We start from the raw sequence: 16,021 nt of genomic DNA, 5'->3' as shown, positions 1-16,021 counted from the left end.
ATTTTTTATTTTTTTATTTTTCTCTGTATTGTACCAATAATAGAAACTTGAATAAAAAGGTTATACAATACGGTAAATATTCGTCATCGGCTTCGACGATATATATATATATATATATATATATATATATATATATATATATATATATATATATATATATATATAATACTCTATTCCTCTGTCTCTCAGCTGCATTTTAACTTGTTTGAACTTGCTTCGATCCATGATTTGCCGCGAATAATCCTGGAAAAACATTATCTCCGCTCCCCACAGTGAGATCTGCCTCTTCTCCCTGGCTGCACGGAGCATTTCTTCCTTATCCCGGTAGCGGAGCAGGTTAACCATAACGGGCCGCGGTCGCTCCTTCTCTCCTCGGCCACGTCCGGCAGGCCAGCGGGGACACGTTGCGCTCGCGGCGTCTCCAGCGTGTGAAACTTCGGGTCCAAGTCCAGCATCATGGGGATCTCTCTTTGTAGAAACGCGATCATATTGTTCCCTTCTGTAGATTCAGGTAGGCCAAGTATTTTTATGTTACAACGCCGTCCTCTATTGTGTAGATCTTCTACATGGCGTTGTAACTGTAAGGTAGAGACAGGAATGCACCAGTAGATGGCACCTTTGTACTGTATATTCCCCACGTTAGCTTTTGAGCTGTTTGTCCTTTCAGAGACACCGTAGCTCAAAACTCGTAACGGGTAGGGTGTCATGTTTTAGTTACATCGTGTGTTACTACTCTAAAGGTAAACAGAACTTTTAGGGGTCTGCTCCATATCATATAAATATTGTTGAAATAAGACCACCCAAGTATTTCCTCCTGGAAATGAGAAAGTTTTCAGGCAAATTCTACTTTGTGCTTTATAGACTTTACTGCTTTATTTTTCACTCACATTTCTTATGATTTTAATCACTTTTGCAATTAATTATAAAACTCTGCTGCAACTTTCTCCTGCAAACTTTACTTTGCTGTCAATTTTGTTTTCCTTTATTAAAATTTGTTAGAAAATATTAATAAAGCAGAATGTTTTCAAAAGGATCAAGCAGATAACATATGCTAATAATACTTTATTATTTTTCAGGAGGTATACATATAAAGCTGGAAATGCTTGCATTAAGTCTCATGTGTTTGTTCTGTTTATTTATTTGCTGTTTTATGTACTTTTATTTTCTCCAAAAAACAGTCTTAATTGAATGTCTTGTACATTAAAACAGGGGTTCTCAAAAAATCCAATTGGGCATAATATCAGCGAGAGAAGCTGAGTTTGGGCGTGTAGGTGCTTTGTTACAGCAGTGAACTGAATCCACCAAAAACCGCTTTATTCTCCTTATTTATGAAGTTTCTGACATTTTCCAGCCTTATTTTTAGAGGATGCTGCAGAAAGACCCATATTACACTGTTAACCACTTATTGTTGGGGGTGGGGTGGGGGTCGAGACACCAGTGTATGGTACCTTGGGGGTCGTGGTTCAAAAAGTCTGAGAACCACTGCATCAAAAAAACATGTTTTTTTTAATGAAATGCCAGAAATGTGCTTCAGATGTGTTCAAGCCTGAAGACCAAGACAGGAAATGGAGCCTCTGCTGCTTTTAGTTAACTTCTCTAATTTATGCAAATTTATTCCAAGTTTACGTCTTAACATTACAAATGTTGGCTGTTTGATTCTGGACTTTGATCTATGATACAAACACAAGTTTCATGTTTTTTCATTTTTAGTTATGCCGTACTCTTTACCATAAGATGTCTGGATTCAGCGTATTTGTCCTGCACCTCTGTGTTCTGGGTACTCGTTTTTTAATCTTTTTTACTTTTCAAGTATAAAATATTGTCTGAGATCTAAACTTTGACTTTACTAGTTTTGTCTTTGCTTCATGGTCCTCTTGCAGCATGTGCGTTTGATGCGTCTCTGGCCTGGTCTGTAGATTTGCCAAGTAGAATCAAAGGACTGCTGGGTTCCTGCCTCGTCATCCCTTGTTCTTTTGACTACACTTCAAATCCACCTCAAAGACCAGATCGTGTTGTTTGGTACCAGTACAGGTTCATAGGCTATCCTTTAGCTTCTGATAACTGGCACCCATCAGATGTGATTTCCTTATTCAAAGGAAGAACAAGTGTCATTGCTTCTCCTAAAAATTGCACTCTAAAGATAGAACGAGTGATGAGGTCTGACAACGGACAGCGGCTTTATCCTTGGGTTGATCCAGACCATATTGGGAGAAGAACCTACAGATTTTTTGAGAAAACTGTGACCATTGAAGTAGTGGGTAAGTTATCACTTGAACTTTGACTACCAGCTGATTGTTAATTTAAAGATCCCATATTATGCAAACTTTCAACAACTTCATATGGGTGTCAGAGGTCCAACAACATTGTTTTCAAAGTTTATTATCCCCTAAATTCAGTCGTGGTTCTTCATTTCAGCCATTCCAAGTAAGAGAAGAGACAGAATTTTCTCATTTTTGCGTCTCATACACAGGCTATGAGGACACATATGACTGTTAGAAAACCTTTAGAAAGTGAATTTTGCATAATATGGGACATTTAATATATGTGGGTTTAATCCTTCACACTTCTTTTGTAAAGACAGGGCAGAGGATCCAAAGATTACGATCACAGGAGACATGAAGGTGGGAAAGTCGGTAACTGTGCAGTGCTCCGTTTTTCATACCTGTTCCACCAATCCCCCGGCTCTGAGTCTCAACATCCCACTTAAAGACGACTACATACAGCATACTCACATGAAAAATGGCACTACAACTACCCTGACAACAACTTTCGTCATACAGCGAGACCGTCAAACTGTGGAGTGCTCTGTATGACACCCTGGAGGTCGAACAGCTAAATATTCTAAACCGTTTGATGCACAATGTAAGTGACGGTCGTGCAAGAAGAAAAGTTGTTTATCCTTCATGCTGACCTTTAACTTTGTTCACCATTTGTTTACCGTTTGCATCTCAGGCTCCTTTTCCCCGTTGATTATCAGCCCTGCATCAAATGAATTTCTTGAGGGAATTGCAAGCCCAGTAACCTGCACTGCCTCCTACACGTGCCCTCATCATATACCGGTTCTCACATGGAACTACGAGGACATGCCAGCCTCCACCCACACTACCAAGGTGCTACTCAACGGGGTGACTTCATGGAAGACTGTTTCCACACTGACACTCAAATTATCAGCTAAGGACCATGGAAAAGCTCTAATGTGCTCTGCACAATTCACAGAAAGAAATTCACAGCAAACAAGCATCCCTCTACGAGTAAAAAGTGAGTGTAGATGACTTTCCTTATGAAAAACTATTAGTAGGCACTTCTGCAATGAAATGTTCAATGATCACAGATATGTTTTACATTGCTGGCGGTTTTAACATTTTAAATCCTGACCCAAGATAAACTGGTAAGAAAAGTCTAATTTTTATATGTAACTTACTATGTAAGAAGAAACATACTGTTAAACCAACAGCAAGATGTCTGCCCTCTTTCATCCGAGTTACCTGTTTCTCCATCTCTCTCTCTCTCTTTTTACCCGTTCAGTAAACCCTGAACTCTGGTCTGCAGTTCTTCTTCTTTATAGTTTTTGGCGGTTGGCAGTTACTGCCACCAAGTGGTCTGGAGTGTGGAATATAACGTTTCCAAGAGACCAAGTTGTCAAAACATTAGTTTGTCTGCTACATTTTCCCACCCTGTTGCCGCACACCCCCAAGGGGGCCCGCCCGCCAATTTGAGAACCACTGGTGTACAACAAGGTTTAAAGCTGTAGTTTTTACCATGAATCAGGAGTCTGCAACCTGTGGCTCCAGAGCTCCAAGTGGCTCTTTGGACCTTCCACAATGGCTCCTAATAACAGATTAAAATGATAAAAAACCAACTTATATTTGTAAGAATAGAAATGATAAAACCTGCATTTGTTAACAGTTTTTTTTAAATGAAATAACTGCATTGACTTTCCACAACATGACAGTAAAATACCAGATTGGATTCTAATTTTCTTTTTATTTAGTTGGAAACTTTCTTTTGTTTTTAAAGGAAAATGCATCTATCTTTTTTTTTTTTTTTTTGCAAAAGTTTAGTGTTTGTCTTTATTTCAAAACCTACAAAAATAAATAAAATTTTAACAAAATTTTAATTAAATTTAATTTAGTAGTTGTTTATAAAAAATATAAGTTGTCTTTTCTTGAAAGGTCTCGTAACATTTGCAGCTGCTTTCTCATCTGGTCTGAGGAAAAAACGGCTCCCTGGATTGCAAAGGTTGCAGACCTCGACCATAAAGTGATGCAAAAGGTCTCAGGAACTGTATGGTATGATAAATATGGCATTTAAGGGTTCAAACAATTGTTTATAATATAAGCTCTAACAGAAGAAAAGAAAACAAGTTGTGGTACTGGAGTCTGTAAAATCAGAGCAGAAAACCTTCAGCTCTTCATCCCTCATGTCAATTCTAGAGCAGCAGAGTCTTTTTCCTGCAGTTTTTCAGTCAGAACTAAATACAACCGAGTTGTTGCACCAACATGACTGTGTATTTATTTATTTAATAGTTTATTTGAATGGTACTGTGCATATTAATGAACGTACAACATTACCATTAATATACCAGATTTAGCTGGGTTTCTATCTGTAGTCATACAAAGACTATGGATGGAAACACAAAAGAATAAGACATAACAGTAGTGCAGTACCGTAAATAAGAATGCAACAACAATAAAAGCAATAAAGCAGTTTGAGAGACTAAGTCAGTGAACGGTAAATAAAACTGCTTTAAAGTCCCTGGAAGAAAAGGCTGATGTTTTTGACCTTAGAAAGTTTTCTATTTAAATAATAATTATTACTTACATACTTACACAAAAGTTTTACATGGAAGACTTTTATCTTTATTCCCATCTGTGAAACAAAATGTTTTTGTTTCTCACCTTCATCCCTCTGGGCTCAGATGGTAAACTGATATAAAGAAGTAGTTTTGTTTAGTTTCCTCATGTAGTAAAAATTAAATCTCGATGCATCTTTGCTTCATGCATCTCTTTGGTTACAGGAAACATGCATTCTCTGGGTTGGTCCATCTCTACTCCTAGAAGCATAACAGGACTGAGAGGGTCATGCATCGTCATCCCGTGTACGTTCAGCTACATCGACACGCCTCCTCCTGGCCTCCAGATTATTTGGTACCTTTACCAGAGTTCTGGTTACCCAGTTGTATTTGACCCAGAGAAAAGAAATGTTGTCAGTGAGTTCAGTGGGATAACCAGTGTGATCGGAGTCGTGGCAAATAACAACTGTAGTCTTAAGATAGATAATCTGAAGACGTCACACAACGAGGACCGCCTCTACCCGTGGATTGATAAAAACCCCATTGATCACTACCACTCCCAGGGACACTCGTTTTACGATATAACCACTCAGCTCATCGTTGAAGGTAAGCATTAAACCGTCATTTAAAGCTAAATATTTACATGACTGCACCACGTTCCAAATGTATTTAACCTTTATTTTATCAAGCAAAACATTAAGAGCAAATTCTAATTTACAATGTTGGCCTGGTAACAACCAGAAAAACAGTGTTTAACAATAAAACTTTTTTACAGAGCAGCTACGTGTTACTCCTCCATGAGCCACCACCTTATCGTGGTGGAGGAGTTTGTGTGTCCTGACGATTCTAGCAGCTATGTTGTCGGGGGCGTATGCCCCTGGTAGGGTCACCCATGGCAAACAGGTGTCTAGGGGAGGGACCAGACAAAGTGTGGCTCACAAAACCCTTATGATGATGAAAAAACAAGGACCAAGGTTTCCCTTGCCCGGACGTGGGTCACCGGAGCCCCCCTCTGGAGCCAGGCCTGGAGGTGGGGCACGGAGGCGAGCGCCTGGTGGCCGGGCCTTTGCCCATGGGGCCCGGTCGGGCTCAGCCCGAAAGGGAGACATGGGCCTCTCCTCTCGTGGGCTCACCACCTACGGGAGGGGCCATAGGGGTCGGGTGCATTGTGAGCTGGGCGGCTGCCAGAGGCGGGGACCCTGGCGGTCTGATCCTCGGCTGCAAAAGCTAGCTCTAGGGACGTGGAATGTCACCTCTCTGGCGGGTAAGGAGCCTGAGCTGGTGCGCGAGGTTGAGCGGTTCCGGCTAGATATAGTTGGACTCACCTCGACGCATAGCTTGGGCTCTGGAACAACTGCCCTCGAGAGGGGCTGGACCCTCTTCCATTCTGGAGTTGCTCCCGGTGAGAGGCGCCGAGCAGGTGTAGGCCTGCTCATTGCCCCCCAACTTGGCGCCTGTACGTTGGGGTTTACCCCGGTGGACGAAAGGGTAGCCTCCCTCCGCCTTCGGGTGGGGGGACGGGTCCTGACTGTTGTTTGTGCCTATGCACCAAATAGCAGTTCAGAGTACCCACCCTTTTTGGAGTCCTTGGGGGGGGTGTTGGAGAGCACTCCTTTCGGGGACTCCCTCGTTCTGCTGGGGGACTTCAATGCTCACGTGGGCAATGACAGCAAGACCTGGAGGGGCGTGATTGGGAGGAACGGCCCCCCTGATCTGAATCCGAGTGGTGTTTTGTTGTTGGACTTCTGTGCTCGTCATGGATTGTCCATAACGAACACCTTGTTCAGACATAAGAGTGTCCACATGTGCACTTGGCACCAGGACACTCTAGGCCGCAGTTCGATGATCGACTTTGTAGTCGTGTCGTCGGACTTGCGGCCGCATGTTCTGGACACTCGGGTGAAGAGAGGGGCGGAGCTGTCAACTGATCACCACCTGGTGGTGAGTTGGCTCAGATGGTGGGGGAGGATGCCGGTCAGGCCTGGCAGGCCCAAGCGTGTTGTGAGGGTCTGCTGGGAACGTCTGGCAGAGTCCCCTGTCAGAAGGAGTTTCAACTCCCATCTCCGGCAGAGCTTCAACCAAGTCCCGGGTGAGGCGGGGGATATTGAGTCTGAATGGGCTGTGTTCCGTGCCTCTATTGTCGAGGCGGCCAGCCGCAGCTGTGGCCGTAAGGTCGTCGGTGCCTGTCGTGGCGGTAACCCCCGAACTCGTTGGTGGACACCGGCAGTAAGGGATGCCGTCAAGCTGAAGAAGGAGTCCTATCGGGCCTTTTTGGCCTGTGGGACTCCAGAGGCAGCTGATGGGTATCGGCGGGCTAAGCGGAGCGCGGCTTCGGCGGTCACTAAGGCAAAAAGCTCGGGTGTGGGAGGAGTTTGGAGAGGCCATGGAGAATGACTTCTGGACGGCTTCGAGGAGATTCTGGTCCACCATCCGGCGGCTCGGGAGGGGAAAGCAGTGCTCCGTCAACACTGTGTACAGTGGGGATGGGGGGCTGCTGACCTCGACTCGAGACGTTGTGAGGCGGTGGAGGGAATACTTCGAAGACCTCCTCAATCCCACCAACACGTCTTCTGATGAGGAAGCAGAGTCTGGGGTAGCTGGTGCTGGCTCGCCTATCTCTGGGGCTGAGGTCGCTGAGGTGGTTAAAAATCTCCTTGGTGGCAAGGCCCCGGGGGTGGATGAGGTCCGCCCAGAGTTCCTTAAGGCTCTGGATGCCGTAGGGCTGTCTTGGTTGACACGCCTCTGCGGCATCGCGTGGACATCGGGGACAGTCCCCCTGGACTGGCAGACTGGGGTGGTGGTCCCACTCTTCAAAAAGGGGGACCGGAGGGTGTGCTCCAACTACAGAGGGATCACACTCCTCAGCCTCCCCGGTAAGGTCTATTCAGGGGTGCTGCAGAGGAGGGTCCGTCAGATAGTCGAACCTCGAATTGAGGAGGAGCAGTGTGGTTTTCGTCCCGGTCGTGGAACAGTGGACCAGCTCTACACCCTCTTTGGGGTCCTCGAGGGGGCATGGGAGTTTGCCCAACCAATCTACATGTGTTTTGTGGATTTGGAGAAGGCATTTGACCGTGTTCCCCGGGGACTCCTATGGGGGGTACTCCGGGAGTATGGAGTGCCGGACTCGCTTGTAAGAGCTGTCCGGTCCCTGTACGACCGGTGTCAGAGCTTGGTCCGCATTGCCGGCAGTAAATCAGAATCGTTTCCAGTGCGGGTTGGACTCCGCCAAGGCTGTCCTTTGTCACCGATTCTGTTCATAACTTTTATGGACAGAATTTCTAGGCGCAGCTGAGGTGTCGAGGGGATCCGGTTCGGTGGCCTCAGGATTGGGTCTCTGCTCTTTGCGGATGACGTGGTTCTGTTGGCTTCATCGGGACGTGATCTTCAGCTCGCACTGGAGCGATTCGCAGCCGAGTGTGAAGCGGCTGGGATGAGAATCAGCACCTCCAAATCCGAGACCATGGTCCTCAGCCGGAAAAGGGTGGAGTGCTCTCTCCGGGTCTGCGATGGGGTCCTGCCCCAAGTGGAGGAGTTTACATATCTCGGGGTCTTGTTCACGAGTGAGGGAAGGATGGAGCGAGAGATCGAGAGGCGGATCGGTGCGGCGTCCGCAGTGATGCGGACTCTGCATCGGTCTGTCGTGGTGAAGAGAGAGCTGAGCCAAAAGGCAAAGCTCTCGATTTACCGGTCGATCTACGTTCCTACCCTCACCTATGGTCATGAGCTGTGGGTAATGACCGAAAGAACGAGATCTCGAATACAAGCGGCCGAAATGAGTTTCCTCCGCAGGGTGGCCGGGCTCTCCCTTAGAGATAGGGTGAGAAGCTCGGTGATCCGGGAGGGGCTCAGAGTAGAGCCGCTTCTCCTCCACATCGAGAGGAGCCAGATGAGGTGGCTCGGGCATCTGGTTAGGATGCCTCCTGGACGCCTCCCTGGTGAGGTGTTCCGGGCACGTCCCACCGGAAGGAGGCCCCGGGGCAGACCCAGGACACGCTGGACAGACTACATCTCTCGGCTGGCCTGGGAACGCCTAGGGATCCCTTCGGATGAGCTGGTGAATGTGGCCGGGGAGAGGGAAGTCTGGGTTTCCCTGCTTAGGCAGCTGCCCCCGCGACCCGACTCCGGATAAGCGGAAGAGAATGGATGGATGGATGGATGGATGGATGGAGCTACGTGTTATCATGGCAGCAGTTTCAGGCTCTGCAGACGTTGGGCAAGTTGTTGATGCATCAGTAACACGTGACCCCAACTTAACCTCCTGAGACCCGCGTCCTCATATGATGACATCACATATTTGTTCATCTGGACCTTAATACTCAATTTTGTGTAACTGGAACCTGTTGAACACCTACACTGTCATCTAGTGGTGTCAGATTTAAAATTCTATTACATAATATACAATTAGACATCATAAAATCATAAAATTCTATTTATTGGTTCCACTTAACCCCAAATAACTAGAAGAAATCTCTAATGTAGGTCAAACTAAAGCTTGGGTATCAGGAGGTTAATGATCTTGTTGCCTCGTGTTAGTTACCGGTGGTCACAGAATAACTTATTGTTTTAGGAGAAAGTGTAGAGACATCATTCATGACTGCAGTTTGTTTAACTTCTGTTTTTGGAAAGATTAAAGATATCATGGGGCAGTTTTTTTTAGTTTGCTGGTGAAGTTTCCTTTCAGACAAAAGTTTTTTTTTTTTGCTTTGTTTTCACAGACGAAGCACAGAAACCACAGCTGAGCATCACTGGTATCCCCAGAGTGGGAGAACAGAGCAAAGTGTCCTGCAGTGTGCAGCATACATGCATCTCTGATCCTCCAGCTCTGTCTCTGAACGGTGTCCATGGATCAGACCACCTCATGGACACTCTGGTATCAGATGGGATTTGGGAAAGAACAATAGAGCGGACCTGGAACATAACGGAAGAAGACAAGAGTGTGAAGTGTACCGTCAGCCACCCTGGTGGTCAGACGGCCTTTACTGATCTCACACTTGAATGTAAGAACATCACAAGATGCTGTGTTATATAGTTGAATTGCTCTTTGGCTTTAATCTCAATATCGCATCTGTGCTCAGGTCCTTACGAAGACATCAAAATGGTTAAACCACCAGGTGAAACAACAGAGGGCATAGCACAGTCTGTCATTTGTTCTGTTTCCTACAAATGCAAGAGAAATACGCCAACCATTGTGTGGAACTACGGAGACATGCAGAGTTCATTAAACAGCAAAACAACCTCCATGAATACATACACGATGGAGTCTAATCTAACATTCATCGGTTCCCTGAATGATGATGGAAAACTTCTAAATTGCACTGCACAGTTCATCAGTGGGGAGATCTCGAACTCTGAAATTCTGCATGTAAAAAATGTTTTTATACGTCACACATGAAGTTAAACTGATAAGATGTGGATATCTTTCTAGCAAAAATAGAATTAACTCATGAGGCCACTTTCATAAATGTCTCAATCCAGCAGCACAAAGAGAAAACAGCCTGTCTGGGGGCTAAAGGAGCCACTTTCAGGTTACATTTTCTTTTCCCACAAGGTTCCCAATGTTTCTTAAAAACAGGGATGCACGGACACCACATGTCTTTAAAACGAGTACATATACTTACATTTTTCATTACATTGTCTTCCACAACGGTCGGAGCAGCGTTATGGATCATTTTAAGGACAGAACCAGATTGTTGGGAGATCTGATGGAAAGAAACTGTTCACTAGAGATTGATGACATCAAACCCTTTGACAATGGGCCTTTCTGTTTCGGTGCAGAGAGAGGAGATGATCGATACAGATTCACCAATAGTTGTGTTTTTATTGTCATGAAAGGTCCAGAATTAATCTTTATTTACATGATTGAATTGTTCCATTCATTTTGTTTATTTGCATCTTAACTCTGTTATTACTCTTTTACTTCCTCAGCTTCCCCAGATAAACCAGAGATGTCCTCGGTTCCAGCTGAAGTGGATGCTGGTTCATCTGTAACTGTCTCATGTTCTGTCAGTCACGCGTGTCCATCACATCCTCCAGAGTTTTCATGGAGTGTCCCTAATATCACCAGTAAGGTCTCGGACACTTTACTGTCACGAGGCGTCTGGCAGAGAACGTCCACCATCACTTTTGTGGTTGCTGGAGGAGACGGAGCCCAAAGCCTCACCTGTACTGCCATCTTCTGCAGAGAGAAACAACAAGCCAGCACGGCCACGCTAACTGTGAAGGGTTAGTGTACAATTTATCTTTCCTGTGCTTGTTATGCAAGTATTTTACATAACTGGGTGTTTTTCTCACTATGTTTATGAAATTTTCTGCCCATCAGGAACGGTGATGTTCCAGTTTAGGAGCTCTGCTCCAGTTGTCTTTTCAATCATCATCTTCATCGTCTTAGCTGCAGCATTTGGAGTATACATCCACAGGAAGAGGTAAATTCTTTATATCAAATCAAATTTTATTTATATAGCACCTTTCATACATAAAAATAGCAACTCAAGGTGCTTTACAGAGAGTAAAATCCCCCAGAACCCCAACCCAAGAGCAGCAAGCCCACCCCCCGCCCCTTCCCATCAAACACACAAACAACACAGAAGGTAAAAGCAAGTTAAAAGGACCAAGGAAACGCTGTCATAAATTCTGGGGTCTTGTGGTGTGGGGAAACACTAAGATAAAACACTGTAAAACCAAATCTAAAACAAGCTAAAAACCAACCCTGGGTATAAAAGTAATATTGCTAAGACCCATAAAATAAGCGAACCCGTGAAATAAAGAGAATCAGAATGATAAAACAAATACATAAATGATAAATAAATAGAAGCTGATTACAGCCTGTGTGTTAAGAATAAAGAAATGAATAAATACAATAGTAATAATAAAAGTAATGATTAAAATGCTAAACTAAAAAGGTGGGTCTTGAGTCTGTTTTTAAAAATATCCACACTAGGTGCTCCCCTCACGTCCTCAGGCAGGCTGTTCCACATACGAGGGCCGTAGAAATAAAAGGAGGACTCGCCGTGGGTTTTTGTTTTTACTCTGGGAACAGTTAAAAGGCCAGTACCAGAGGACCTGAGGGGTCTAGTGGGCTCATAAGATAAAGCAAATCAGATAAATAAGGTGGGCTAAGACCATTAAGAGACTTAAAAACCAATAAAAGAATCTTAAAATCAATTCTGAAGCTGACGGGGAGCCAGTGTAGAGACTTTAAAATTGGTGTAATGTGGGCCCTCTTTCTGGTCTTTGTCAACAGATGTGCAGTTGTGTTCTGTACAAGCTGCAGCTGGTTCAGGTACTTCTTTGGAAGACCAGAAAGAAAAGCATTGCAGTAATCTAATCTTGATGTGACAAAAGCATGAATCGGTGTCTCTGCACTGGCTCGAGAGAGAAACGGCCTGATGCGGGAGATGTTCTTTAGATGATAAAAAGCAGTCTTAGTTATGTTTTTAATATGCGGCTCAAAACTGAGATCTGCATCTAAAATCACTCCCACGTTTTTTACTTGATTAAAATGGTTGAGTGCTACTGTTTTCAGCTTGGCCTCCAGTTTCTCTCTCTCAGCTTCAGGTCCAATCATTAAAACTTCTGTTTTGTCCTGGTTGAGCTGCAAGAAGTTTTCTGCCATCCACCCTCTGATATCTAAAATACAATCTAACAAGGCATCAATGGGCCCGTGCTCATCAGGAGTCACGGCAACATATAACTGTGTGTCATCAGCATAGCTGTGGAAATTTATGCCGTGTCTCCTGATGACATCACCAAGAGGAAGTATGTAAAGATTAAAAAGGGTGGGGCCTAAAACTGAGCCTTGGGGTACACCACAGGTTAGTCTATAGCTCTTGGACGAGGATTCCTTCATGCTACCAAAGAACTCTCTATCTGTTAGATAGGATTTAAACCAGTTAAAAACAGTACCAGTGAGGCCAACCATGTCGTGGAGTCTGTTTAAAAGAATAGTGTGGTCAACTGTGTCAAAGGCTGCGCTGAGGTCAAGCAACACTAAGACAGAGAGTTTTTTCATGTCAGTATTGAGCCTAAGATCACTCACAACCTTGACCAGTGCCGTCTCAGTGCTGTGATTGGTCCTAAAACCTGACTAAAACTTCTCAAATTTATTGTGTGAGATTATACACTGTCTGGCCAAAAAAAAAAAAAAAAAAACACATAAGCTTTTAAACAGGTCAGAGCCTCCTGTTGGATAATTCCTGCATGGGCATTCATCTTTCAGCTGCAACAAGTTATTTAATCCCAACTGATGCAATGAGAAGCAGTGGTGTACACAGACAATTTAGGGGCTGGTGCTCAGTGGAAAAACAAGGGCACCTTTTGCAGCGTGTGGAGCCACCGGCTGCCTTATTACAGCAGTGTGAGGAAAAAGAAAAACATTACATCAGTGAGACTAACTGCCATGGCCCGACTTCAACATCCTACTACAATACTGTGTTCTGCAGACAAATTTCAGCTGGCTGTTCAGCATTGTCAGAGTTTTAATAACAACATTTTGAGGTAAACAAAAGATTACTGCAAGTGCTGTAACATAGAAATAATTTATTGTTGGTACAAAATCATATTTAGCTAATATAGCTTCATATGCTAACAAATAATGTTTCTGCCACACAGGAGGTCAATCTGGAACCGGATTTCAAGGTAAGAAAGTCCAAATCAAACATTTGGTTTAAGTCCTCACTCAAAATCCTTCATACTTCCAACTCTGTTCTTTTAAATAGATCCAATGATGGTCGAGATTGGTGGCAAAAGTTAAGGTAGATGTTTTTCATTGCTGCTGAATTTAGTTTGAATCATTCTTAAAGTTTCTGTGTAAGAAGTGAAATATTTAACCCTGCTTTTCTTGTTTTTAGGGAAGACTTTCAAGGTGCTATTTTCAAACTCCTCTCATACAACTCTACACCAAACATTGATGGAAAATAGCAAGTAACAAATAAAATTCTTATTATTTCAGACACCAAGACAACAGAGCTGACCTTACTGTCAGCTATTTGTAAGTGTCTCTCATTTACTAAAACCGGAAGCTGAGACAACAAACCTCATGTCATTTCTTTCTGCTCCTAGAAACAACACCAACACTGTAATCTGTGAGCCTCGTGTCTCCAAAGAGAGCTTTCCTTCTCCAGAAAAGTAACAAAGCTGTCACTTATTATTACATGCTGTTTGTTGTTTAGTTTATTAATCATCTGCTTTCTTTAACATTGTGTTTAATACAGCAAACCGAGGAGAGCTGAACCAGCCACACCTGAGGTCAGTAGCTCCATGCTCAGTAATAATTCCAAATTTAGTCACTCAGGTGATTGCAAGTAAAAATTAAAGGTACTTACAAATATTTGTGACCAGGCAGATTCAGTGTTTAAACAGTTTAACATTATTTAGAACAGTGGTACTTAAACATGGGGCCGTGGCCCATGCATGGGCCTCGAGCTCCACCTAGAGGGCCACAAAAAACTTTCAGTAAGAGCCTTAAGGACCGCAAACTGTGGAACTTATCAGTAGAAGACACAAGATATTATCAATGAGAAGCTGAGTTGCAGTACAGCTTCCCACCACTTGGTGGCGGTAATGTGTCAGGTCTTCAACAAACTCCAGTTAACAGAAACAGACACTGAGCTAGCTGCTAGCCTGTGGCAAAAGTTATAAAGAAGTATTTAAATAAAAAATGGTCCCAATGCCCACTAAAAGATATTGCATAAGAACAATCCATTAAATACGGAGGTAACAAGGCAGAGCCGAGACGTTTGTAGCAAGTTTAGCTAACTCTATCCAGCACTTCAATAAGAAAGCAGCATCAAGCAACTAAACATCCAACATTCGTAGAAAAGCCGCACCCCACATTTTATTTAGTACATTTAAGATGTAGAAACAGTTTAATATGATGTAGTTCATTAAACACCCATTGCATTCTCATCCGCCCCCACCCCTGGTTCTACCTAAAGACTCCCCAAGCCAGAGTAGATACAGCATCAATCCATACTTCCCTCGTCAAGTATTATTTAGACTATTAACAGGAATGCAAAAGCAAAGCTGAACATATTCTAAAGATACTTACTGTACGTCTCCACACGGTGTCACTACCATGTTATGTGCCACTGGAACTTTCAACAAACACAAAAAAGAAAGAAAACGAGCTACAGATGCAGAAACATCTGTCTTCTCTGGCAGCTCTTAGAAAAATTCTATGAAAAGTTTAAGATATAAAATTTTAAATACAAAAGTTTTAATTAGATGATTTATTTATCTAAATAAACTAAATTTAGTCAGTTTTGTTCTTTTGAACCTTTCATTTTTAAAGTATTTTATACTGCATTATTTTATTGATGAAATTCCCATCAGTATTTTCAAGTCCCTCCTTTTTTATTGATGTAGTAAAATAAAATATTTAGTGGATTTTATGTTTATAAGCCAGACTTGAGCTTTCAAATGTAGGAGCCTGATCCATGAATTATCAGACTATCGGGCGTCTTGTATGTGCAGATTCACATACACATGACATAAATGTCTTTCTGATGGTCTCATGGTAATGTTTGTTAGATTTCCTTTAATTTTTTATCATGTCATATTTTACAAGGTTTTAGCCATTAAACTGCAAGTGGGTTTGGTTTAGTTATTTAATACAAATTAAAACAAAAGTGAGATCAATTAAACCAATACAATGTTAATATCTGAAAGGGCCCTGGACCAGTTTAAACTGTAAAAGACCCCCTGGTCTAGAGGTTCCTGTCCTTCATTTCTGATGATATAGAGTTCCAATTTCTGAATCAAATACCTGAAAACCAAAATCTCATGACATTTTCTGACCATTTAATGAGTCAGTAATTGCTTCAGTTGATGTATGTTTTCATTCTGAAAATGTTAAACTTTAAACTAACCAGTTTTTTTTTTATTAAATTTGTTGCAGGATTACAGTGTGTATGCCAACTTTTGAACGCTTTGGGGACTCGGCCTCATCGTGAAAAAATATAACGCTTCCAGGCTCAAGTTTATGTTATTATTTTATATTCATGCTTTTTGTTTAATTCATTTGTCAACATGTTGGAGAAAATGATTCCCCTAAACCTTATCTCACTTTGGAGAAATTCATGAAAGAAAAGACCATTTTCTTAGAAATGGTCTGAAAAAAAGGGCAACGTTGATTAGAATGAGTACTGGTCATATGAGCTGTACTAGACACTGGTTATAATGGGGTGGATCATGGCTGAATACTGATGTCGATCCATATAAATGTGTAGTAGA

The 16,021-nt window shown here is 43.0% G+C and overlaps 2 protein-coding genes across 2 annotated transcripts in view; both read left to right on the top strand.

Moving 5' to 3' along the window:
• The window catches only part of LOC121635704, a 39,701-nt gene that overhangs the window by 22,799 nt on the left and 881 nt on the right, over positions 1–16,021 (top strand). Inside the window, exons 18-19 of the mRNA XM_041979007.1 lie at positions 13,850–13,872; positions 14,002–14,035. Of these exons, the coding sequence (XP_041834941.1) occupies positions 13,850–13,872; positions 14,002–14,035 (57 nt within the window). The remainder of the gene's footprint in view (positions 1–13,849; positions 13,873–14,001; positions 14,036–16,021) is intronic.
• LOC121635705 (sialoadhesin-like) lies at positions 1,484–3,071 on the top strand. The gene is made up of 4 exons (XM_041979008.1): positions 1,484–1,777; positions 1,881–2,258; positions 2,578–2,862; positions 2,953–3,071. The coding sequence occupies exons 1-3, from the start codon at positions 1,735–1,737 to the stop codon at positions 2,811–2,813; spliced, it is 657 nt and encodes a 218-aa protein (XP_041834942.1). The 5' UTR covers positions 1,484–1,734; the 3' UTR covers positions 2,814–2,862; positions 2,953–3,071.

The sequence above is a fragment of the Melanotaenia boesemani genome, chromosome 24, assembly GCF_017639745.1.
Source record: "Melanotaenia boesemani isolate fMelBoe1 chromosome 24, fMelBoe1.pri, whole genome shotgun sequence".
NCBI lineage: Eukaryota > Metazoa > Chordata > Actinopteri > Atheriniformes > Melanotaeniidae > Melanotaenia > Melanotaenia boesemani.
Note: the sequence above shows the minus strand (reverse complement) of the source record. Positions and strands in the feature narration are given on the sequence as shown.